General features: G+C 53.6%; 1 protein-coding gene across 9 annotated transcripts in view; it reads left to right on the forward strand.

Annotated features, from left to right (window-relative positions):
* NIN (ninein) overlaps positions 1-23,877 on the forward strand; it is a 69,624-nt gene that overhangs the window by 5,375 nt on the left and 40,372 nt on the right. For all 9 annotated transcript variants that reach the window (XR_011739485.1, XM_071809828.1, XM_065839249.2 and 6 more), the window contains exons 2-5: positions 984-1,187; positions 8,963-9,044; positions 16,224-16,393; positions 22,523-22,562. Coding sequence is in view for 8 of the 9 variants with exons in the window: in XM_071809828.1 (XP_071665929.1) it covers positions 1,005-1,187; positions 8,963-9,044; positions 16,224-16,393; positions 22,523-22,562 (475 nt within the window). In the remaining variant the exon portion in view is untranslated. The remainder of the gene's footprint in view (positions 1-983; positions 1,188-8,962; positions 9,045-16,223; positions 16,394-22,522; positions 22,563-23,877) is intronic.

Below are 23,877 nucleotides of genomic sequence, written 5' to 3' on the forward strand. Positions count from 1 at the left end.
TTGGATCTGGGAACAATTTCTTCCCCAAAGGGCTGTGGGGCATTGGAACAGGCTGCCCAGGGCAGTGCTGGAGTCACCATCCCTGGAGGGTTGGACAGACGGACATGAGGTTCTCAGGACATGGGGCAATGCTAGGGGTGGGTTATGGTTGGATTAAATCTTGAGGGTCCTTTCCAGCCAAAATGATTCTATGTGGTGACCTGAATTGTATGAGCTGGGGCAGAGGCAGGGGCTGGGATCTCCTGCCCTCCCCACGGCAGGCAGGCCCCACACATTGCTCCCTGGGATGGTTGTTTATCTTCTTGCTAAGGTGGGCAGAGCATCACCTGCAACACCTGGGAACCAGCTCAAGGGAACAATTTTCCCCTGCAGCACCAGCTGCTCCAGCTGAGCCAAATGAGCTGCTTGTGGAGCCAGTGTGAGGTGACAGGCAGGGACATGCAACCTGGGGATGTCCCAGCCACCTGGGTTGGGTGTAGGGTTTTTTCCCTTGGTCTTCCTGCTGTGTGAATTCAGGCTTCACCCATAGAATCACAGAATGGTTTGGGTTGAAGGGACCTTCCCAGCTCCCCCAGTGCCAGCACTGTCTGTCCCCATCTTTCTCATCAGCCCTTTTAAAGTACAGAAAGGCCTCAATAAGGTCTCCCTGGAGCTTCTCTTCTCCAGCTGAACACCCCAGCCCTCTCAGCCTGTCCTCCCAGCAGAGCTGTTCCAGCCTCGGATCATTCCTGTGGCTCCTCTGGCCCCTCTCCAGCAGGTCCATGTGTGTCCTGTGCTGAGGAACCAGAGCTGGACCAGCCCTGCAGGGGGCTCTCTGTGGGATATGAGAAGCTGGAGGGGTTGGTAAAACACCAAGTTTGCTTAGTGCAAACAAAATCTGCAGCTAAAGGCCTCATGAGCTGCCCCTGGACCATCCCTTGGGGTTGTTTTTGCCTTTGCGTGCTGTGTTGCAGTTGATGCTCACCGTCCTCATCTTTCCGCAGGTGAGCGTGGCAGGCTATGGGATGGATGAAGCTGAGCAGGACCAGTATGAAGCTCGCCTCAAGGAGCTCTTCGACAGCTTTGACAGCACGGGCACGGGGTCTTTGGGGCAGGAGGAGCTCACCGACCTTTGCCACATGCTGCACCTGGAGGAGGTGGCCCCGGCGCTGCAGCAGACCCTCCTGCAAGGCAACCTCCTAGGCAGGGTAAGGCTGGGGTGATGGTGGGGGGCGATGGGGGTCCAGGGCTTGGGAGCGAGGCAGAGCCAGGCAGCTGCTCCTGCACGCATGGGATGATGATGGAAAGAGGCTGAATATCTGTAATTTTGTGGATGCTCAACATCACTGAGACTCTGGGGCTGCAAGGTCCGTTGTTCTGTTCAGTGTGGGCACAGGGTGGCTTCTGAGAGTGATAAAGGGTAAGGAAACTGCTTGCTGATCACAGAACAGTTTGGGTTGAAGGGACCTTCCCAGCTCCCCCAGTGCCACCCCTGCCATGAGCAGGGACATCTTCACCAGCTCAGGTTGCTCAGAGCCCCGTCCAGCCTGGCCTGGGATGTCTCCAGGGATGGTTCAGCCACCACCTCTCTGGGCAACCTGTTCTGATGTGTGTTCCCTGTCTAGAAGCAACCTGAAACTCTCAGAAACCACCACTCCATGCTTAGCCTTGTGTGCTGGCATTGCACTGATGCAGGGTGCAGTTTCTCAGTGTCCAAGGCCAGACCAAGCGCCAGGTCCCCGCTGTCCTTGCACTGGGGCTTGGCCGAGCACATCTGGCTCGCACAGCACGTGTCCCCCAGCTCTAGTTAGTGCCACCGCCGACCTGGGTCATCTCCTTCAACCAGCTCACCAGGTGCTTGTGCAAACCTGTGGTGCTTGGGATGTGATGGAGACCTAAAGCCATGGCTTGATCCCGTGATTTACCTTGACTGGTGGGGCCATGTGCAGTCATGCACATTTCTCTAAAGTAGACAATATTGTCCAACTCCAGCTGGCCTGAGCTGCCTTTGCCTGTGTTACCTGGTGTTGGTGTCTACAGGCAGCTGTGGTGATCACAGACCCTCCTGGAACAGAATTTTGGGGACAAATGGCTCCTTCCTTCTGCAGGGCTGCAGGATCCTGCCATGGTGAGCTCACCATGCTCTCCAAAGCAATTTTTCAGTTGTGGTTGTACCTTTATAGAGTTAAATTCCGGGGTGTGGAGCACAAGCTGCTCGTCCTTGGGGGCCTTCATGTTCAGCATGGATGTCCTTGTGCTCCTGCCTTTCCCGAGTCCCAGCACGCTGCGCTCCGAGCGCGTCGGGTGCGTCCTTCAAAATCACCCTGAAATCCCATCCCTGCTCATTAATACCAGAAAACGTGGAGCGGGGCAGCCAGGGCTCTCTATAGACATGAGCTAAGCAGCCATCTCGACTCCAATTTCCTATCAAACTGCAGCTTTCACGAAACAAAATAATTCCTTTAACGAACAAAGCCTCCTCTTCCTCGCCTGCCTTGGGGCCGTAGCAATTCTGCTCATGGTGCTGGAGCAGGGATGGATCCAGACGGGGGTTTCTGACCTTTGGAATTCCAGCGCGACATTTGCTTGTGCCCCCGAGACTTTCTGTGCTGCTCGGCCGTCTTGAGCTCCCACCACTTGGATGCCGCTGTCTGGCCGTGCTGGTGGGATGGTTGGGGATGGAAGAGCAAGGCTAAAGAAGTGGTTGTCGCAGCTGGCCAGGGCTAAAGCGATGGCACGCTCAGCGGCTGAAAAGCAAAGTTAAATGCAGCAAATGTGCAGCCCAAGGGCACCAAAAAGCCCCTGTTAAAGCATCCCACGTGCTGGGTCACGCTGGCTCTGTCCGGCCAGGAGCTCCATCCCTCCCCACCCTTTGTCTTTGGGGACAGTTCTTGTTTACAACCTGCGACTTGAACGTCAAAATAATCTTTGTCTCCTCCATTTCCTCCTGTCTCCCCGGCATTTATGCTCGTTAGCAGCAGCAATGGCCCATGTCTAAGCGCCAACCTGATTTAATAGCTCTCGAATCCTCTGGGTTTCCTAGGGAGCTCGTCGAGAGAATAGCAGCAAACACGTTGCTCCCCGAGCACGGGCTCCTTGCACCTGCCCCGCCGGCTCTTTGCCGCAGATGGTCCCTCTCGGCGCTGGGAGCAGCTTTTGTTCTCCTGCGCTTCCCGGGGCCGGGTTTTATGGGAGGGCACCGGGAAGGGGGGAGCGTTTTGTCTACCGAGGGGGCGACTCGGTGGGGCCACGCGCTTGCTTTTGTGCGGGGGTTTCGCTCCGGGGATGAATGTGGGGCTGCTGGGCTGGAGCGGGAGGTGAGCCGGCGTCCCGGTGAAGGGCTGGATGCGCTGCATCCCCCTCTCTGTGCGATGCTTTGGGGATTAACGGGTACGTGATATCTCCGGGGGTGTGTAAATCCTGCCCTGGCTCACAGCAGAGCCAAAGCATCGCAGCGCTGCGCTCCTCACGCGATGGCGTGCGGAGGCGATGCTCGCTGCCATTCCTGGGATTCCTTGGGAACGCTGTTTCCTCCAGCCCCTCGGACCGAGATGACGCTTGCGGACGTGCCCTCTCATCTCGCCTCTGAGGTGCAGCGCCCATTAATTAGCAGCTAACGCCATGTGGTGTCTCTGGGTTGGTGCTCATGGGCTGCAGCGATGACTGATGTTATAGAATTTGCAGGGCTGGGTAAATCAGGTTGATATTAGGAAAGTATTAATCCTGGAGAGGGCTGTGGGGCATTGGAACAGGCTGCCCAGGGCGGTGGTGGAGTCACCATCCCTGGAGGGGTTTAAAAGGCACATAGACAAGGTTCTTAGGGATGTGGTTTAGCGTTTGAGTTAGTTTATGGTTGGACTTGCTGATCTTCAGGGTCTCTTCCAACCAAAATGATTCTATGATTCTATAAATTGGGCACCTCCAACCCCTGCCCAAGGACCGTCCTTGGTGGCTGTCGCAGTGGGGACACAGAGCCTGGTTTTCCCCGTCCCTGCACGAGCGAGCCCGCAGCAAGGACACTGTGGCGTGGCGTTTCATTGCTCAGTTCCCTCCAGTGCTTTTCCTGCTGACCTCTTCCGAATGTATTCCCTCTGAGCCCGCGGTGGCTTTTTGCACGCCAGGCAGGAGGGTTGGTTGCAAGGTTGCCCTGTTCCTATATTGTCCCCACCTGATGTTTCCCTCTGCAACCTTCTGCTGCCGGAAGGAGTTTGCAAGTGGGGAGAGGGCTTTGGGACAAGAACTCTGCTCAAAGATGAAGGAGATGGAGCTGGAAGGAGCCATGGATGCTGGCTTGTCCTAAAGAGGCTGGGACTGCAGACTGCTGCTTTGCATTGCAGGGACAACCAGGGAGAAGCAGCAGGTAGCTTGGCACACACACGCTCTCTTTCTAGTGCTAATAAGTCGCAGCTTCATAGGAAAATCGCTTTAAAGCGGGCGTCGGGATTTCTCAGAGGTGCTGGGATGCTCAGCAGCCGGCAGCTTGGTTGATTCCCGATTCCCGTGGGGAAGCTGGGCTGGGTTTGCTCTGTCTGTGTGGCTTATTAGTCTTGTTTGCCTCTGATTTACTCCTTCTGGGAAAATTCTCCTCACTAGGGACTTCACATGTCCCCAGCACCACACAGAACCCGGGTCTCGCTGTGGGGTTTGCAGGGACGCGTGTTCTGTCCCTGATCCGTGCTTTGGGCATTAACACGCTCCATGTCGCTGCCTCTCAAACTCTGCCGCCTTCGGGCTGGTTTGGACTTGGATCAGCCCTTGACTTGCTGTTTGAGAACCCTGGGAGCAGGTGGATGAGTCAGTGCCTCCAAAACACCCCAAATTCAATCGAGCACATGGAAGAGAGCATTACACTTTGAGCACCCCAACATTCTTATGCTGCTGGGTACTTTCTGCCTTGCCTTTGTAAAGGTTTTGGGTTGGCTGCCCAGGGAGGTGCTGGACTCACCGGCCCTGGAGGGTTTTAAACTGAGATTGGCCACGGCACTTAGTGCCGTGATCTGGTCAATGGGCTGGAGTTGGACCAAGGGTTGGACTGGATGATCTCTGAGGGCTTTTCCAACCCAGTCCATTCTGGGATTCTGAAGCTGTTTTCCAGAAGTGGATGGTGCTTTGTGCAATGCTGCTGTAATCAGTGCTCCTCTCCTTTTGCTGGGAATATTCTCTAAGCAAAAAAAAAAAATAAAAGGTTTTTTTCCTTAAAGGAAAGGATTACTTTCCTTAAAATGTGAGGTGTTGTGGCATTTGTGGCTTTGCCTGGCTCATACTTGAGCACAGCTCTCATTTTAACAATTGCATTTCTCTAACTCTTGAAGTACTCTCTGTGTACAGACGTGCAGCACCCAAGGTCAAATGTGCACCACAAACAGATGCTGTTTTTCCTAGTTATCTAGTGTTAGGAATGGGCTAGAGGTTTCCCTGAAGAAAAATACACCCCCTCTCCCAGCTTGGGCTGCACCTCTGGAGTTGGTTGCGGGACCCCCCGAGACTGTTCAAGCACTCGCCGTGTGTCTCCGCGCTGCCCATTTGCATTTTAAATGCTCAAATCCTGCCGCATGGCGATGGCACGGGGGGCTGGAGGACACGGCCACCTCCTGCCCCGCAGCCTGATCTTCCCCAGCATCCTTTGGTCGCGGTGGTCACGGTAAATCGCTGTACGGCCTGGACACGGAGCCATCTGTCCTGCGCACAGCTGCGGCGGGGGGGGCTCGGTCCCCACTTCTTTCTTCTTCCTCTTCGTCATCGCTACTTGGCAAACACAAGTCACGGTGTCCTTAGAGCAGGTTGTGTTCCCCGAGTCATAGGCATCCTTAGGGCGGGTTGTGTTCCCCAGGTCACGATGTCCTTAGAGCGGGTTGTGTTCCCCAAGTCACGGGTGTCCTTAGGGCGGGTTGTATTCCCCAAGTCACGGGTGTCCTTAGGGCGGGTTGTGTTCCCCAAGTCACGGGTGTCCTTAGAGCGGGTTGTATTCCCCAAGTCACGGGTGTCCTTAGAGTGGGGTTGTGTTCCCCAAGTCACGGGTGTCCTTAGAGCGGGTTGTATTCCCCAAGTCACGGGTGTCCTTAGAGCGGGTTGTATTCCCCAAGCCATGGGCGTCCTTAGAGTGGGTTGTGTTCCCCAGGTCATGGGTGTCCTTAGAGTGGGGTTGTGTTCCCCAAGCCACGGGTGTCCTTAGAGCAGGTTGTGTTCCCCAGGTCACGGTGTCCTTAGAGTGGGGTTGTGTTCCCCAAGCCACGGGTGTCCTTAGAGTGGGTTGTGTTCCCCAAGCCACGGGTGTCCTTAGAGTGGGTTGTATTCTCCAGGTCACGGGTGTCCTTAGAGCGGGGTTGTGTTCCCCAAGCCACAGGTGTCCTTAGAGCGGGTTGAGTTCCCCAAGTCACGGGCGTCCTTAGAGCGGGGTTGTGTTCCCCAAGTCACGGGTGTCCTTAGAGCGGGTTGTGTTCCCCAAGTCACGGGCGTCCTTAGAGCGGGGTTGTGTTCCCCAAGTCACGGGTGTCCTTAGAGCGCGGTTGTGTTCCCCAAGTCACGGGCGTCCTTAGAGCGGGGTTGTGTTCCCCAAGCCACGGGTGTCCTTAGAGTGGGTTGTATTCTCCAGGTCACGGGTGTCCTTAGAGCGGGGTTGTGTTCCCCAAGCCACAGGTGTCCTTAGAGCGGGTTGAGTTCCCCAAGTCACGGGCGTCCTTAGAGCGGGGTTGTGTTCCCCAAGTCACGGGTGTCCTTAGAGCGGGTTGTGTTCCCCAAGCCACGGGTGTCCTTAGAGCAGGTTGTGTTCCCCAGGTCACGGTGTCCTTAGAGCGGGTTGTGTTCCCCAGGTCACGGGTGTCCTTAGAGCGGGTTGTGTTCCCCAAGCCACGGGTGTCCTTAGAGCGGGTTGTGTTCCCCAAGCCACGGGTGTCCTTAGAGTGGGTTGAGTTCCCCAAGCCACGGGTGTCCTTAGAGCGGGTTGTGTTCCCCAGGTCACGGGTGTCCTTAGAGTGGGTTGTGTTCCCCAAGCCACGGGTGTCCTTAGAGTGGGTTGTGTTCCCCAAGCCACGGGTGTCCTTAGAGCGGGTTGAGTTCCCCAAGCCACGGGTGTCCTTAGAGCGGGTTGAGTTCCCCAAGCCACGGGTGTCCTTAGAGCGGGTTGTGTTCCCCAAGCCACGGGTGTCCTTAGAGCGGGTTGTGTTCCCCAAGCCACGGGTGTCCTTAGAGTGGGTTGTGTTCCCCAAGCCACGGGTGTCCTTAGAGCGGGTTGTGTTCCCCAGGTCACGGGTGTCCTTAGAGTGGGTTGTGTTCCCCAAGCCACGGGTGTCCTTAGAGCGGGGTTGTGTTCCCCAAGCCACGGGTGTCCTTAGAGTGGGTTGTGTTCCCCAGGTCACGGGTGTCCTTAGAGCGGGTTGAGTTCCCCAAGTCACGGGTGTCCTTAGAGCGGGTTGTGTTCCCCAAGTCACGGGTGTCTTTAGAGCGGGTTGTGTTCCCCGCACCTGCCTGGGTGGTTTTACTCTGCCCGCTTGTTCAGTGTGTTTGCAAAAGTGATTTTTTAAGTGTATTTTCTTGCTGCTGTGGGGTCCCATCCAAACCTGTCCCCAGCACCTGTCCAAGGGACCAACTGTGCCTGTCCCCATGGCTGGTGTCACCGTTCCCTTCCCGAGAAGATCCCATGGGGAGTGGACCTGTTATTCGAACACCCTCATCTTTTATTCATCCTCATTTAGTCTAAATGTCAAGTTTTTTATTTTAATCAGGCAAATTCTATCTCTATAAACTGTCCTTTTGAAGTACACCAGGCCTTGGAAACAAAGGGCAGCAATTAGTATTCAGACAAAGGCACCCCTGACGAGTTTCTCTGCCAAACCTATTTCGAACTGTTTAATGACTGGAGGTGCCTGTGTTTAAAACCACAGCGATGATTTGCATGGCTGGAGCTGCGGGATGAGGTTGTTCCCTTTCTCTGCTGTCGTCCCGTCTGACGGGGCCACGTTGCTCTTTTTTGGGCTGGCTCAACCCTGAGAACAAGCTGGCGAAGTTTAGACCTGGACTTTGCAGCTCATACCTCCCCCAGCCCCATTAAAACCCTTGTGATGGATCCGCAGGGATCGGACCTGCAGCGAGAGCAGCCTCGGTGGGTTCTTTAAATATAAAGTCTCTCGTTCAATGCTAAAAATTCTCCGGAGATGTATTTAGCTGAAAGGAAAGGGGGGCAGCCAGCTCTGCCTGGGCGCTGACCCACGTCAAATCGCTTCCCCAGCTGTCCCTGGGTTCCTGTCCCTGTCCCCCGTGGCTGGGATCGCTGACATTCCCCGGCGCGGCTGCGAAGGATGATGCTCCAGCCCCTTGCAACTGCTCGTGGTGGTGAGGAGGGAGGCTTTCCAGGAAGACACAGATGGAAAAGAGGGTGGGGGAGGGGGGAAATAATCCTCATTCCTCCTTGTTTTTCCCATAGCCACACTGGGAATCCAGACCTGGTATTTCCAGTGGTTGCGGAGCAGGAGCCGGGGCAGGGCTGTCCTGGAAAGGGTGCGACTTTCTACCATCTGCTTTGGAAAGTGTTTTCTGAAGCTTAATTAGGGCACTGGAGCACTTCCACAACCCAGTATTACATCACTGGTCAGGACTGGGGTCCCACTGGAGGAGCCACCCACCCTGGCTGGGTCATCTCAGTGGTGGAAATGCTCCCTGGTCCTCTGGACACACTCTTTTGGCTTCTTGCTTGATAGAAAAACCCAATTAAAGCACTAAAGCAGTGGCTTTACATCATTATGGTAATAATATATATTTTTTTAACGTGTTCAAAGACACTGGCTGTGTCTTAGCATTGCTGGCTGTCATTTCTCCAGGCCCCAACACTGAAGGAGCTCAGGTTCATCATGCCCATGTCAAGGTGCTCGGCTCAGCATGGTGGTCCATGGGATTTGCATTGCTGCTCGTCTTCCTGCTGGATTATCAGCTTGATATTTAATTGTCTGCACCAGTTGACTTCCTCCTTTCTTTGTTTTTCTCCCCACAGGTCCACTTTGATCAATTTAAAGAAGCACTCATCCTCATCTTATCCAGAACCCTGTCAAATGAAGAGCACTTCCAAGAGCCAGGTAAATACTAAAATTATCTGAAATAGTATGTTTTAAGCTCAACATGAGCCAACAGTGTGCCCAGGTGGCCAAGAAGGCCAATGGTGTCCTGTCCTGTGTCCAAACCAGCGTGGTCAGCAGGACAAGGGCAGTGATCCTTCCCCTGTGCTCTGCATTGGGGAGGCCACACCTGGAGTATTGTGGTCAGTTCTGGGCCCCTCAGGTCAGGAAAGAGATTGAAGTGCTGGAGCGGGTCCAGAGAAGAGCAACAAGACCGGGGAAGGGACTGGAACACAAGCCCTATGGGGAGAGGCTGAGGGAGCTGGGCTTGTTCAGTCTGGAGCAGAGGAGGCTTAGAGGTGAGCTCAGCACTCTCTAGAACGACCTGAAGGGCAGTTCTAGCCAGGGGGGATTGGGCTCTTCTCCCAGGCAGTCAGCAACAGGACAAGGGGGCATGGGCTTCAACTCTGCCAGGGGAAATTAAGGCTGGAGATGAGAAAGCAATTCTGTGCAGAGAGAGTGGTCAGCATTGGAATGGCTGCCCAGGGAGGTGCTGGACTCACCGGCCCTGGAGGTTTTTAAACTGAGATTGGCCATGGCACTTAGTGCCGTGATCTGGTCAATGGACTGGAGTTGGACCAAGGGTTGGACTGGATGATCTCTGAGGGCTTTTCCAACCCAGTCCATTCTGTGTGATTCTGTTTTCTTTGGCAAAGACGTGGGCAGCTCTCATGGAGGAACTTAGAAGAGAAAATGCTCTTTAGGTTCTCTTCTGCTTGGATGCCCAGGCCTAGGGAGAAGAGAGAGTTAAGGTCTGTTGTGGAGCCTTGTACAAAAGTGTTTTCTGAGCTATTAGATATTTATATCCCATTACCATGATCTAAGTGCCCGGAGATGCACGTGATGTCTGCCCGTAGACAGCTAACAGCACTTCAGATGCTCGAGATGTCCCACAGCTGCTAAATGGGCTGAGATCTCTCCATCCCACACCACAGTTCTGGTGGCCAGGGATGCTTTAGGAGCTCTCCAGATGCAGCACGTCGTTACAGGCAGTTCAATCACATAATTGCTTTAGTACTTATCAAAACCCCACTCTGGCTTTGGATACTGCTGTGGTTTTTGTGATGGTTATTAGAGGAAGAGCAGAAATATTAATACCCATCCTATATAGCACTGATTTTTTAAATTGTTGAAGTCCATTCTGTTTTCTTGTGTCTGAGATGAGCGGGGTGAGCTCAGCGCCATAAGAAGCTACTCTGAGGTGACTGCATTTATCACACAATCAATCTGACCCAAAGATGCTTCCAAACAAGATGAACCCCCAGTTTGGGGCTGGTTGGAGAAATGAGCGGCTGCTGCGAATCCTCACTGCCCCGTTTGCTCCTTCCCTTTGTTTCAGTGTGTCTTGAAAATGTGACTTTTCACACCCTCAGGAGCATGAAATCCCCAAAGGAGAAAACAGCTTAGCAAGGGGGGAGAGGGAAACTCCAGGTTTCCTCCCCTGGACCATCAGTCTCAGCTGGACCATCAGTCTCAGCTGGACCATCAGTCTCAGCTGGACCATCAATCTCAGCTGGACCATCAGTCTCAGCGGGACCATCAAGAGCGCAGCCAGTCAACAAAATTACAGTTTTCCCCCTTAAATAGGCTGCAAAAACCACAGGGCCCAAGAGATATAAATGGTAGATTCTTATATTTTCAAAGCTGTTAATGCTTAGGGGGAGATGGTGATGACAGCTCCTGCACCCAGCATCCCTTAATGTGGTTTTCCTGCAGGTCAGGGGATGCTCAGGAGCTCGGAGGGAACCTTGTCCCATGCTGGATGGCTGAGAAGCTCCGGCTTGATTTAAGTATAAATAAATCTTCTAGAAAAGGGCAAAATTTGGGATTATCGCGTTATCATAGATGCAGCGGGCAAGAGGCTGCGCTGGAGCTGGAGAACCCTCCCCGGGGACACGTTTGTCACCGGGTTTTGCAGGTGATCAAAGGGTGTGCGGTGCAGGTAGGGAGCCTGTGCCGGGCAGGCCTGGCAGGCATTTATTTTTAATAGGTTTTGACAGGTCAGTTAACGCTCAAGTCTTTGCTTCTTTTAATTTAGATCAAACTCGAGATTTGGAGAACAAGCTGCTTTGTGCTGTCGGTGTCAAACTGTCAGGGACTGTGGAAGCGCTGGTGTTACAGCCTGCCCCGGGCTCGGGGAAAATTGAGTTAAGAGCTCCAAATTGTGTCATTTAAATGAAAATTTAATTTGGAAGGAGGAGGGGGGGAAAAAAGGCACAGAATTTAAGTCTGTTTGCTGCATCTGTGGTGTTTGCGAGGAAATAAATGTGTGCCTTGATGCTGTGGTTTTACGTGGGGACTTTTGGGTGACAGGAAGGTCCCTTGGGTCTGTGAGTGGCCGGAGGGCTTGTGTCTTTGTCCCCAAACCAGCTGCTACCTGGCCGAGGGGACCCAGCATCACTGTCCCCATGGGTGCAGCACAAGGAGCCTGTGGGTGACAGGGCAGCCCTGGGGTGACAGGGGGACCCAAGGAACCAAAACTGCCGTGGGATGCAAAAGCAGTTCCTGCAGAAATTGGGGGGTTTCCCCGTTTTGGGGGGTTTCCCCGTTTTGGGTGGAGAAGCAGCAGCTGGGAGCACTCAGGCTTGCAGAGAGCAGCCAGTATACATATTTTGAGTTATTTTCTTGGCAAAGAAGCCCAATTCTGTTTCCAAAGGGAAGGCTGGCAGGGAGGATGGTCCTGGTGTGCTGCGGGCGCTTTGCCTGGGAAACAGCCCTACAAAGCCAGGCAGGCGGAGTTCCCAGCGCCGTCATCGGCTCCGTCCCCTCGGTGTGGGGACACAGACCCAGCTGTGAACCGGAGCATCAACCACTGAGAAATCCCCAACTGGGGTTTTAAGCTGCGTCTTAAAATAGTGCTTATTTTAGCTTATTTTAGGACCCGTCACCCTCAGCAGCACCTTTGCGGAGCTGCCTGAAAAAGGTGGTGTGTGCTGATAACTTATAACCTGAATTATTGGGGTTTGATGCTTTGGAGAGGTGCTGCTGTGGGACCCAGGCTGGGTGCTGCTGCCACCGATGCTCTTTGTCCCCAGGTCACTGCAGCAGTGAAGGGCTGTTCTGGGGACAATAAAATAGATTTAAGAGGGAGAGAAAGGGAAAAAAAATCAGTGATGTGGGTGATTAAGGGAGGGGGAAAAAAATCAGGCTTTTCTCCCCCGCTTATGGCAAATAAGAAGTCAGCTCTGTGCGTTGGATAGGGAGGGATTACCGGGGTGGAGTGCAGGATTACAGGAGCACCCAGGACAAATTAAAGAGCAGCTTGATGCCATCTTCCCTGGGGCTGCTGGGTCTTTGTGGGTTATTTTGCTTCCGAGCACATGGAGACAGGAGAAATGCCCTCTCGAGGATGGGGAGGGCGATGATGCCCTTGCAGGAATCCCACCCGTGCGGGAAACATCGCTCATGTGGATGCAAAGGGTATGGGGCAAGTATAAAGCAGGTGACACTGCTCAAACAGGGATGGTTTAGGCACAAGCGATGCCTTTGGGACAAAATACATTGATTTTTAGGGCTGTGGTGACCCATCCACCATTCATCTCCACTCAGTCGCTGAGCTTAAACTGTGAAATAGCGACTAGGAGGAGTTTAGGCAGTACCTGGTGCCTGGGGGGATTAGGATTTAGGATTTAGCCGATGGAGCTGCAATGGGCTTCGCCCAGCACTAAGCTGTCTGGAGGATCCCTCCTTTCCAAATCTTCAGCAATTAATTTCTCCTGCGAACGCTGGGCTCGTGGCGCGAGGGTCTCCTGCGCTAAACCCCCTTTTGTCTGCGCTCCGTGCCTTTGATGCTGCGCCCAGGAAAACGCTGCTCAGCATCATGGGGAGCCCCCCCGACCCCTCCCCAAGCATCTGAGGGCAGAGCAGGATTGTGAATGACTTATCTAGCGCAGAAAGGCAGAGAATCGAGTGTAAATCTCTAAGCATGGAGACGTTGAACTGTGGAGATGGATGGAGAGGGAGCGAGCCGGGGGATTGATGGCTCTGTCTGCAGTGCCTTAATTGGGGGGGTTTCTTGTGAAATGCAGATTTAGGGTTGATTTTTGTTTTGTCAGGGGCAGTTTGGGGGCCACAAACCCCCCAGACAATGGGATTTGCTCTCTCGGAGGCTCCTGTTCTCACCCCCAGCCTGGGGGCAGTTCAGGGGGGCAGATCAGACCCCAGTGTCTAATTAGGCGCCAGCTCTGGAGTGTGTGTTTTCCTAAGCCCGCCTGTCGCCAGGGGCTGTAGGAAGCAGGGAGGGTCTGACCTATTTTCTTTTCTCCTTTTTTCCCTTTCTTGGTGGCTCGTCAGCCACACAACGCGAGGTTTTCTGAGGAGCCGCATCCCTGGTTGCAGAACGGGTACCGGGGGTCGGACCTGAGCACGAGCAACCTCCCCTCGGTGTTCAATACAGAGCATTTCAAAAGGATGGACTGAATTTCAAAGTGAAATCAGGTCCATCTTTTTGAAATACGTTGTGTTTTACTTTTTTGGGGGGGTAAATAGCACACAGGGCTGTCTCCTGTGCATCCTTCTCATAGGAAGGAACAGGCTGCCCAGGGCAGTGGTGGAGTCACCGTCCCTGGAGGGGTTTATAAGGTGTTTAGGTGAGGTTCTTAGGGACATGGCTCAGTGCTAGAGTTGGTTTATGGTTGGACTTGATCTTGAGAGTGTCTCTGAACCAAAATGGTTCTATGGTTTTTGACATGTCCCTGTTTCCTCACGTGCCTTTGAAAGCAGGTGAGGATTGAGCAGCTCTTTCCATCCTTTCTGCTGAGTTTTTGGCTGGAAATAAGAAACCGTTCAGCTCATGAGTGAACTTTCTGCACTCAAGGAGGTTTTTACTGCTTTTTGCTATGTGTTCAGCTTTCCCTAAATATTGGGGGTTGCGGGAGCATTGACGACACTGGTGCTGTGCTGGGGTTTGGGTTGGGAAGCCGGAGGGCAGGGGGCTCGGAGGATGCTGAACCTGGTCCAGAGATGATGGTGCTTGGGGCTTTCTGCAAGGAGAAGGCTCTGGAAATGGGATTTTGGGATGCCTGAGCTGGGGTGCATTCAGCAGCTGGGCTTAGGCACGGCCTATTGCAAAGCCAGAGCTTTGCAAGGCGGGAGCGAACTTTCTGCTCTTCTGGACCTGTGAGCTGTCGCCTTTCCCTCCCAGACTTCATCATTTTCTAATTGCAAAGGAACAACAAGGACACCCAGGTGCTCAGAGTGAAGAGGAGTGAGAGGAATCAGCTGCCAGCCTCCAAATGCTTAAAACACAGGAGCGGGGAGATGTTCCCATTTCCCTGCTTGCTCTTAAAGCGTTTGTAGCGTGAAGGCACCTGTGCTTCCATATACAGCTGGTTTTTCAGCTTCAGCAAGGGTTAAATGCATTGTCAGGGTGGGGGGGGTGAAAAAAAGACTCTTCTGAGCATTGGGAAATACAAAAGGAAATTAAGCCATAGCTTAATTATTGCTAAATTACAGCTTCTTTTCCCCCACGTCTTTGCAAAGACGGATGGGCGTGGAGATGCGGTTCTGTCTTAGAGGGGAAAAAATTGACTTAAAATATAAAAACCAAAGCCCCCCAGGTCTTTTCTGCAAGGGCAGGGGGATGGCAGAATAAATGGGTGAACGAGTAGCCACAAATATTAGCATTTCAGAGAGAGCTGCTGGATGGAGATTGTTCACCACCGGGCAGGCTTTAATAGGAGTGATAAGGTTTGCTTTTGTTCTGGGGCTCTTACTTAATCAGCCTGTCTCATTGCGATTTTCTTCATCACACAACTTTCATGTGCGAGTCCCAGCTGCAGCAAATCTTGTTAAGATGGCCTCGTTCAAACGTGGGCGCCGGGTTCGTTCCCTAGAGCTGCAATAGGGATGGCTGGAGTGCAAGGCTGGAGGAATCAAAGGACTCCTCGTCCTGTGTAGTTTATAATTCATTGCATAGCTAAGTTGCAGAATATATATATTTTCCCTCTAACAAGCTTGAAGCCTTCTTCTATATCTAAAGGAATATTATCCGAGGAGGTGTTTGGGCAGGGGGTTTAGCGACGCGCTGCTTTCTGTGTACCCTTTGTCAATGATTGAACAGCTTCCCCGCTCCTTATTAGTATTGCACCCCTGCATTTATTTTGTACCGCGGCGCTCCGCAAATAAAAATTTAAAAAGCTGCTGCTTTTGCCGCTGTAAGTGGCAGAAAATAAAGATGATCGGGTCCTGGGGGGGTTTGGAGGGGAAGGTTTCAAACACCGAAACAAAGCGCGGTGGAAAGCCTTTCCCTAATTGAATCCCTGGTTAATTTGGTCCTTGGTTTAATTCACCCCCTGCTCCAGACTCTTGCTGCAAATAGCCCAAAACATGCTTATTTATTTTTCCATTTTGATGCCCCTCCTGGATAATTCAGTCCCCGAAGGCAGGAGCTTGCTGTGGGAAGCTGGAGCCGGGGAATGCGAGCGGAGCCCCCTGTAATTAGCCCACGACTCCAAAGGGTTATTTAGATCTTGCAGTTGGTTTAGTTGCGGAGCGCAAGCTGGGACCTGCCCCACCGTCACCCACAGCTGCTCCCGGTGGCCCCCGGGGGGGACATTTGCCTCCAAACTTGCCCAATTTTTTCCACTCGCCCGGTTGTTTTCACACTTTTAATGGAGCTGTGATTTAAATCCAGCGAAAGCAGCGGCGCTCGCCCAGGTGTCTGTGTCATCTGGAGTCTTGAGCTGCGGAAGTGCAGCGCTGTCCCTAATTAAACCTGCCCTTCGCCGGTAATGAAGATTAGTGCAAGGAGGAGAGACCTAATTGACTTTCCATCTGAGGCTGCATTTGCAAGGTTGAGGGGTTTTTTGTGGTGCTGTTGTGCTGTGTTTGGGTGGTTTGGTTTTGTTTTGGGCTGTGCTTTTTGGATTTTTCATCCTATCAACAGCACATACTTAATGTGGGAAGGGTGAGGAAGATGTAGCCCTGATTCCACGTTGTGACAGCTTACTTTGGGTTTTTTGGAGCAGGACCAACTCCAACGCGCCGGGCCTGACGCCACGGTGAGGGCAGCGCTCCTGGAATGGTGGTGGCAATTCGGTGCTCGGAACGCTACAACCAAACCAGCGCTGTGTGCTGTGACCCGGGAGCTGGATCTACAAAAATCCCATTACTGATGCGCTTTGTTCTTGAATTTCCCAGACTCCTCCCCAGAAGCGCAGCCCAAGTACATCAAAGGCGGCAAACGCTACGGCCGGCGGTCCCTGCCCGAGTTCCAGGAGTCGGTGGAGGACTTTGCCGAGGTGACGGTCATCGAGCCGCTGGGCGAGGAAGCGTGTCCCCAGCACATCACCGCCGGCGGCTGCGAGGAGGTGAGCGGGACCGGGCTGGGTGCTGGGGGGGGGGCTGTACCCCCAGTGTCAGTGTCACCCGTCCCCACACCATCCTGAGGTGCTTCGGATGTCCATGGGGTTGTTCCAGACAAGGCGATGGTCACCTGTACATCGGTAAAAACCCAGCTGTGGCTCGGGTGCTAAATGATCAAGGGGATCATAGAATCATGGAATAATTTGGGTTGGAAAGGACGTTCCCAGCTCCCCCAGTGCCCCCCCTGCCATGAGCAGGGACATCTTCACCAGCTCAGGTTGCTCAGAGCCCCGTCCAGCCTGGCCTGGGATGTCTCCAGGGATGGTTCAGCCACCACCTCTCTGGCCAACCTGGGCCAGGCTCTCACCACCCTCAGGGCCAACAATTTCTTCCCCATGTCCAGCCTGAATCTCCCTCCTTTACTTTAAAACCATCACCCCTTGTCCTATCACAACAGGCCCTGCTAAAAAGTCTGTCCCCACCTTTCTTATGGGCCCCTTTTAAGTACAGAAAGGCCGCAGTAAGGTCTCCCTGGAGCTTCTCTTCTCCATGGGGATGGGGAAGAAGGGTGCTGAGCAGTAGAGTTTTGTAGCTGCTTTGGGACAGTGCCCTAAATCCAGAGCCATCTCCTTCTCCTTTCAGTCTTCTACTTTTAATTTTCCCAGCAAAAAGCTCGTGTGCTCCTGCACCGAAGACGACTGGTTGCCCTGTGCCCCACCTACACCTGTGCAAATGCTTGCTTGAATATCCCGATTTGTTTTTCTCCTTCTGGTTTTGTGATCAGAAGTTGTGGCTCTCTCTGTGCTAGCGCTTTTAACCCCCGAATCACCTCCTGCTTCTCTAGAGCAGACGGGCGGTTTGGTTTGGTGGCCTGTGTTAGCGTACGGCCCCGGCAGCGTTGCCCTGGAGCTGGGCTCGTTCCAGCCCACCCCGGTTTGCCAAGCATTGTCAATTCAGTATTGCATGCTCTGGAGCTCGTGGTGGAAGTTTTCCAGTGGGAGGGAGACCTGCTGCTGCTTTCTCTCCTCCCCTGTGTCTGCCTTCACTTGTGCTTTCCTAGAGATTGGGGGAGGCTTTGCAGCCACCTGCATCAGGGATGCCCAACCCAGCAAGGGAGAAATTTCCAGTTTCTAGGTTTCTGTGTTATTCCTATGCAGCTGAGCTTGAAAATAAAATTAATAAAACTCAAAGTAAAGCTTTTCCACCAGAGCCAGCTTTTATTACCCTGTTCTCAGTAAGCTTTGCCCATCGCCACAGGGATGCTCATCCATCTCCTGGCGCCGGCCACATGGGCTGCCCTGACCTTGAAATCAATGTTAATCTGCCCACGACCCCCAGGGAAGCGATGCCCTGGATAGAAGAGGCCACTGTAATCTTACTCCTCCGGTTCAGCTGTCAAGGAGGTGTAAAAGGCCAGGTTGTTAACAAGGTCAGCCAATTAACCCAATCGATAGGTAACCAGCCTGTGATTCTGTGATTCCCTTTGCATCAGTCTCCTGGTGGGACCTCTTGTAGCACTTCTTGGGGCGGATGAGATAGTTAATTCTCTTGCAACCTGAGCAAAAAATCAGGATAAACTTTTATGGTGATTATACAAATCCCCATTTTTTTCATCTTGATTATTGTCTTGTCTCTTAAAGAGCATCCTCTTGGTACGCATAGAAATGAGTTGCTTGAAGGCATTGGGGGGTCCTGGGGCTGAAATTCTGGGCAGTGTTGGAGACGCCTGGAGCCTGGGGCTCAGCACATCTAGCAGCTTTAGCCCAGGTTTCTCCTGCTGTGCCCGTGAACACGCTGCTGCTCGTGCTCCTCAAGCCTGTCTCCAGCCCAGGGTGTTTTGCTGGCCTGAGAACTGGGGCACTGTGGCTTAATTGCTGCTTTCTTTCAACCGGTGCCAATTAAAAGGGCTCAGGCTCTGTCTGAGAGGCTTCCTTCCCCTTCTCGTCTCTGTAAACACACAGGGAGAGGCGGGAGGGCTGGTGTGTGCGTGGGGTCGGCTGCCCAGAGTGGCTGTCACCTCCAGCCCTGGTGACTTTCCAGGTGCTGCTGGATGAAGTCACGACCAGCTGGGGTTGAATTCAGCATCATGGAAGGGTTTGGGTTGGAAGGGACCTTCAAAGCTCATCCGGTCCAACCCCTGCCATGAGCAGGGACATCTTCACCAGCTCAGGTTGCTCAGAGCCCCGTCCAGCCTGGCCTGGGATGTCTCCAGGGATGGTTCAGCCACCACCTCTCTGGGCACTGACCCTGCTGTGAACAGAGGGTGGTGTGGGGTTCCCCTGGTTCCCTCTGACCCACGTGAGTTTGTCCCCACAGATGCTGGTGGGTGATGAGAACCGAGTGGCTCTGGCAGCTTCATGGATGTGGTGCTGATGGAGCCGCAGCCACAAAAGCGCTTGGAAATGCCGTGCGAAAGCTTGCGGTGGCCAAAGCTGTCACTTCAACCTTTTTGACCTAAACGCTTAATACAGGTGATGGAGCCTGTTGGGTTTTCAAGCCCGTGGCAGCTGAGAGCTGGCCCAGTGTGTCTCAGAAGTGCTGTGACTTTGCTTTTGTTTCCTTTTCACCTTGAATTACACCTGCTGATGGTCTGTGCAGTGATGGTGGTGGTGCAGGGCTGGGCTGGGGAGCAGGTTTGGTGGCCATGGGGTACCAACCCCAAGCTGGTGGTAGGGCAGCAGCATCCTTTGGCTCCTTGGTCCTCAGCCAGTCTTAAGGCCGTGCTGGATTCCAAACCTCAGCAGGGGACATCTGTCATCTCCCTGTCCCCAGCCGCTGGCTCAGCTCTGGGAAAGGTCCCTTCTACTTGCAGGTCATAGAAACCGCTGTCACATCCCAGCTCTGTCCCCTGCTAAAGCTACTTGGTCCCCAGACATCTGCATGTTTGCTTCTGCACAGAGTGGCTTCCAGCATGGCACAGCCTGTCAGAGCAAAACCTTCTGGGAGCATCAGGCTGAAACTCTTTGTCTTCAGCTCCTTGATGTCCAAACATGCAACTGTCCTGTAAAGTCAGGATCTGCAGATGACAGCTCAGGATGGTGCTCACTCTCCCTGTGAAAGTGCATTTATTGGTGTGACTCTGGTGCCGTGCAGCTGAGGGTGATTTGCAAAGTGGGTTGTGGAGATTTGCTGCATCTTTTAGGGGTGTCTGCTCGAGCTGGTCCCAGGGCAAGCAGGGAGGGAGGGAAGAATAGGCCTGTTGGTGTTGGAGCGAAGGCTCACCTTGCAGAACGGGCTCAGCGTGCGCTCCTGATCGTCATTTTAATTAGCAATATATTCTGGCGGAGAACAAAGGTCTGTCTTGCTGAAGCAGATGGCGGGGGGGAAAGAGGTTGCTGCCTTATTATGGGGAAGAGGCCACCGCGAGCAAACGGCACAGGCTGCAGATGCTGGAGGGTGGGTGAGCATTGAAAGCCGCGGCCATCTGCTCCTCAGCCCGGCCAAGCACGCGCCTGCCCAAATAATCATCAATAATGCATTCCTGGGATGGCTGCTCCGGCGCGCGTCCCGCCGGTGCGTGTGACCCGCATCCAGCTGGAGCATCACCGGGGCCGGGCAAACAATGTCCTGTCTGACATGGGGATGTGCCGGCCCCCGCGCCCGCCCCGGCCCCGCTTTGTCCTCCCGACGGTGGTGGCCGACCCCGAGCCCCCGTCGCACAAAGGGACCCCCTGAGCCCTGCACAATGGATCCCCGGCACCGGGAGGGAGGTGACACGAGCTCCCCAGGGGTGGTGGCAGTGGATTATCAGCCTGCAGCTCCCCCTCATATTCAGCATCTCCAGGTTGTTGTATGTATGGATATATTCAGCACCTTTAGGGTATTTATAGTCACCATGTGCTGGAGCTTGAGGTTCTTCGTTTTAAGAGGCAAGTTTTTGCAGTGAGAGAGTCTGGTGCTAAACAGTTTAGATCTGATTCTATATAAGAATGTATACGTTGCTTATGCAAGAAAGATATTGACAGAGCGGTGGACCCCCCCATCTGAGCATCACTGCCCAAATTCACCTCAGTGCCCCCGCCAAGGATGCGCAGCCCCATGGGGAACGGCTCTGTCTGGCACCCGAAAATACCTTCTCCCAGCATCAAACTGCCTGTTGCGTTTGTACAGGAGCTTATGGACTGGGGTGGTCTCAGCTCCTGCATTTTTGGGGAAAACAGGCTGTTTTCTGCCTTTGCAAGTGGTACCTTGATGTACCTGTTGCCTCGGCTTCTGAATTTTGTGTGTTTGTCCTGATGGTTTATGAAGCAAATAGGAATCTGCCACCCTAGTGCCTCGATGGTGATACCAGCAGGACTGCCCTTGTTTGGGCCAAAATCTGCAGTTTTCTGGTGCAGTATTATATTTGTTCTTGGCTTTGTCCAGAACATCAGAAGAGCTGCAGATTCCAGCCCTGCCTGTCACCTCCTGCCTCTCTTGGGCTGATTTCTGCCTGAAGCAAAGGTTAAGCCCCCCTCTCCATCCAAGATTGTCCCCGATTCCAGCCCTGTGACTCGTCCCCAAAGCAGAGGGGGACATGGAGATGCTGCGGCAGCAGCGAGCAGCCCGTGCCTGGTTTGCCAGATGAACCGGGAGCAAGCAGCAGAGCTATAAAAAAGTCCACTGACCTAATCCAGTTTCCATGGTAATGTTGTAGATTAATGGCTTTTAGCTGTAATCTGAATGAGATGTATTGAACATTTTTATATGATGATTTAGAGCCTTTATGTCCTGGGTGACTTTGACTTCAAATCCATCGGTCACGTGTGTGCAGAAGTACCCACTTGTAACGGCGGAGAAGTAACATCTGCCGATGCTGTTGCTAAACCAGAAGTTAATATCGCTGAGCGTGGCGTGCGAGTTAATACCCTCGGCTGGTACAAGGGTGGTAGGGACAGGACAACGTGTAGTACATGGGGAAATCACTGTAGATAACATACTTCTGAGCTGATGTGGTATTGCCACAGCGGAAGCGGGGTGGCTTAAGACCAGCAAAGAGGATGTTTATGCTCTCGCTGGCTCAGCAGGGAGCTTGATTGCAGCCCAGGTCCATCTCCTGACTCGTAGCTCAGGCCAGCGGAGGCGTTTTGGAGCGGGCTCGGCTCCGTGCAGGCGGTGGCCTTCCAGCAGATGGGTGCCCCTTGTCCAAAGGGAAAGCAGAAAGCAGCAAAAGCTTAATTTCCGAGATTGCACGTGCTCTGGGAGCAGATGTCCCCGTTGTGCTTTTGGGTTCATTGCAGCTTAATTACCTGCCATGGGTGGGTGTCCCTGGTGCCTGGGACACTCGGGCTCTGCATCTGCCATGGGTAGAATCACAGAACAGCTTGGGTTGAAGGGACCTTCAGAGCCCATCCAGTGCCCCCCCTGCCATGAGCAGGGACATCTTCACCAGCTCAGGTTGCTCAGAGCCCCGTCCAGCCTGGCCTGGGATGTCTCCAGGGATGGTTCAGCCACCACCTCTCTGGCCAACCTGGGCCAGGCTCTCACCACCCTCAGGGCCAACAATTTCTTCCTCATGTCCAGCCTGAATGTCCCTCCTTTAGTTTAAAACCATCACCCCTTGTCCTATCACAACAGGCCTTGCTAAAAAGTCTGTCCCCATCTGTTTTATTGCCCTGTTTTAAGTATGGAGACTAAGGTCTCCCCAGAGCCTTCTCTTCTCCAACTGAACACCCCAGCTCTCTCAGCCTGTCCTCCCAGCAGAGCTGTTCCAGCCTCGGATCATTCCTGTTGCTCCTCTGGCCCCTCTCCAGCAGGTCCATGTGTGTCCTGTGCTGAGGACCCAGAGCTGGACACAGGACTCATCTCAACCATCGACACATCTAAGACAAGCAGGATGGTTTGCTTGGAGGGCAAATCCCTCCCTCCCCATCAACCTGCTGGACTCAGATCAGCCGCTTCTCCTGGGCCGTTTGTGGGGCTCCGGGCGTTTTGCTGCAGCTGTGGTTTATCCCAGTGAAGCACCTCGCCTGCCAGCCATGGGCAGCATCAAAGAGCTGTGGATTTGCCAGCCCAGCCCGCGGGGAGCGGGGAGATGAAAGCCTGGCAGCGTTGCTGGAGCCCTGTAGCTCGTTTGATGCTGATCGCGGAGTCTCTTTCATATGGGCCGTGTCTTGCAATAGTAATAACTCAGGAACCTTTTGTTTTCTCCCCAGCACTGGAAGACGCGAGACAGCGAGGAGTACGAGGCCGAGGGTAAGAGCAAGCAGCAGCACTTGTATCTGCTTATTCCTTGATTGGCTTTGAAGATGAATCAGTGGAACCCTTGGAGAGCATGTTGGGACAGCTGGGTGCACTGGGCTGTCCCCACACCGTGTGGTGAGAGCTCAGCAAGGTGCACACAGGACAGGCAAGCCCCAAGATGGGGAAAAAAAGCTAAAGCAGGGCTTCTTGGAGGGCACATTTTTGTGCCTTACCCTCTCTGCCCTCTTTTTCCCTCCTGCCTGGTGCGAAGGCTGTGGTGTGGGTGCTGCCAGTCTCCCAACACCCCCAGAACAGCAGTTAGGGCTGGTCCTGGTCCCCCAGTCCTGCCCTGGGGGGTGCTGGCTGTAGAGGAGCATGGTAGGTACTCCATGTCACCACAGACCAGGCATTAAATGTGTCCTAATTGTCCTGCAAGGGGGAGCGGGGTGATCTTTGGTGACCCATCCCATCCTGCTCCCTGTCCGGCATGGACGCGGCGTGTGGGGTTTGGGGACTGAGTAGGGATGGCAGGGGGACACGTCCTGCTGTGAGCAGGGATGGCAGGGGGACACACCCAGCTGTGAGCAGGGAGAACAGTGGGACACGTCCTGCTTTGCTCTGGGATGTGACCCCAGGTTTTTCTACCACCGTTCAGGCAGGGATGCTCAAGGCGGACCCCGCAGCGTCAGCCAGCAGTGTCACAACTCCTGTCACCAGGCCGGCAGGCTTTGTCCCCAACCCTCAGCACGCAAAGATGCATTTCTAACTAAGCAATGCAACTTTTAATTGCTTCAACACCTTTTCCATATTTTGGCCGCTTTCTAATCTTTACCCCATCCAAAGCGACCAGATGTTTTTTCTCTAAAAGCTGCTTTTCTAGCCCCAGGGTGAGATAGCGGGTGGAAAGATGTTGGCCTTGCAGCTGAGCAAGCTCTGTTTTGTGCCTAGTGAGCGTTTCCAGCTGGGTGAGGCTGTGCTCAGGGCATTCGCTGGAGGTACAAGAAATACGTTCAGCTGAAGGCTACTGCTTTGTTTGTTGGGTTTCTTCTTCCCCTGAAGGGGTGTTTGGAGGTAGTTAGATGGAAACATACACTACAGTTTACATTCAAAGGGGATGGGAGTTTAGGCAGCTCCACCTGGGGGTGACATTTCTGGAAACAGGCAACCACTGAAGTTCTCGACCTGGTCGAGGTACATATGGATGTGTAATGTGCTCAGTGCTCTCCCTTGATGCCATAACTGCCCAGAAGAGGAGAGGTCCCTTCTCTGTCTCTCAACGGTAGGGCTGTGTTTCTCCTGGCCACCAGCCCACATTGACCATTGGTGA

Source organism: Patagioenas fasciata, chromosome 5 (genome assembly GCF_037038585.1).
Source record: "Patagioenas fasciata isolate bPatFas1 chromosome 5, bPatFas1.hap1, whole genome shotgun sequence".
Taxonomy (NCBI): domain Eukaryota; kingdom Metazoa; phylum Chordata; class Aves; order Columbiformes; family Columbidae; genus Patagioenas; species Patagioenas fasciata.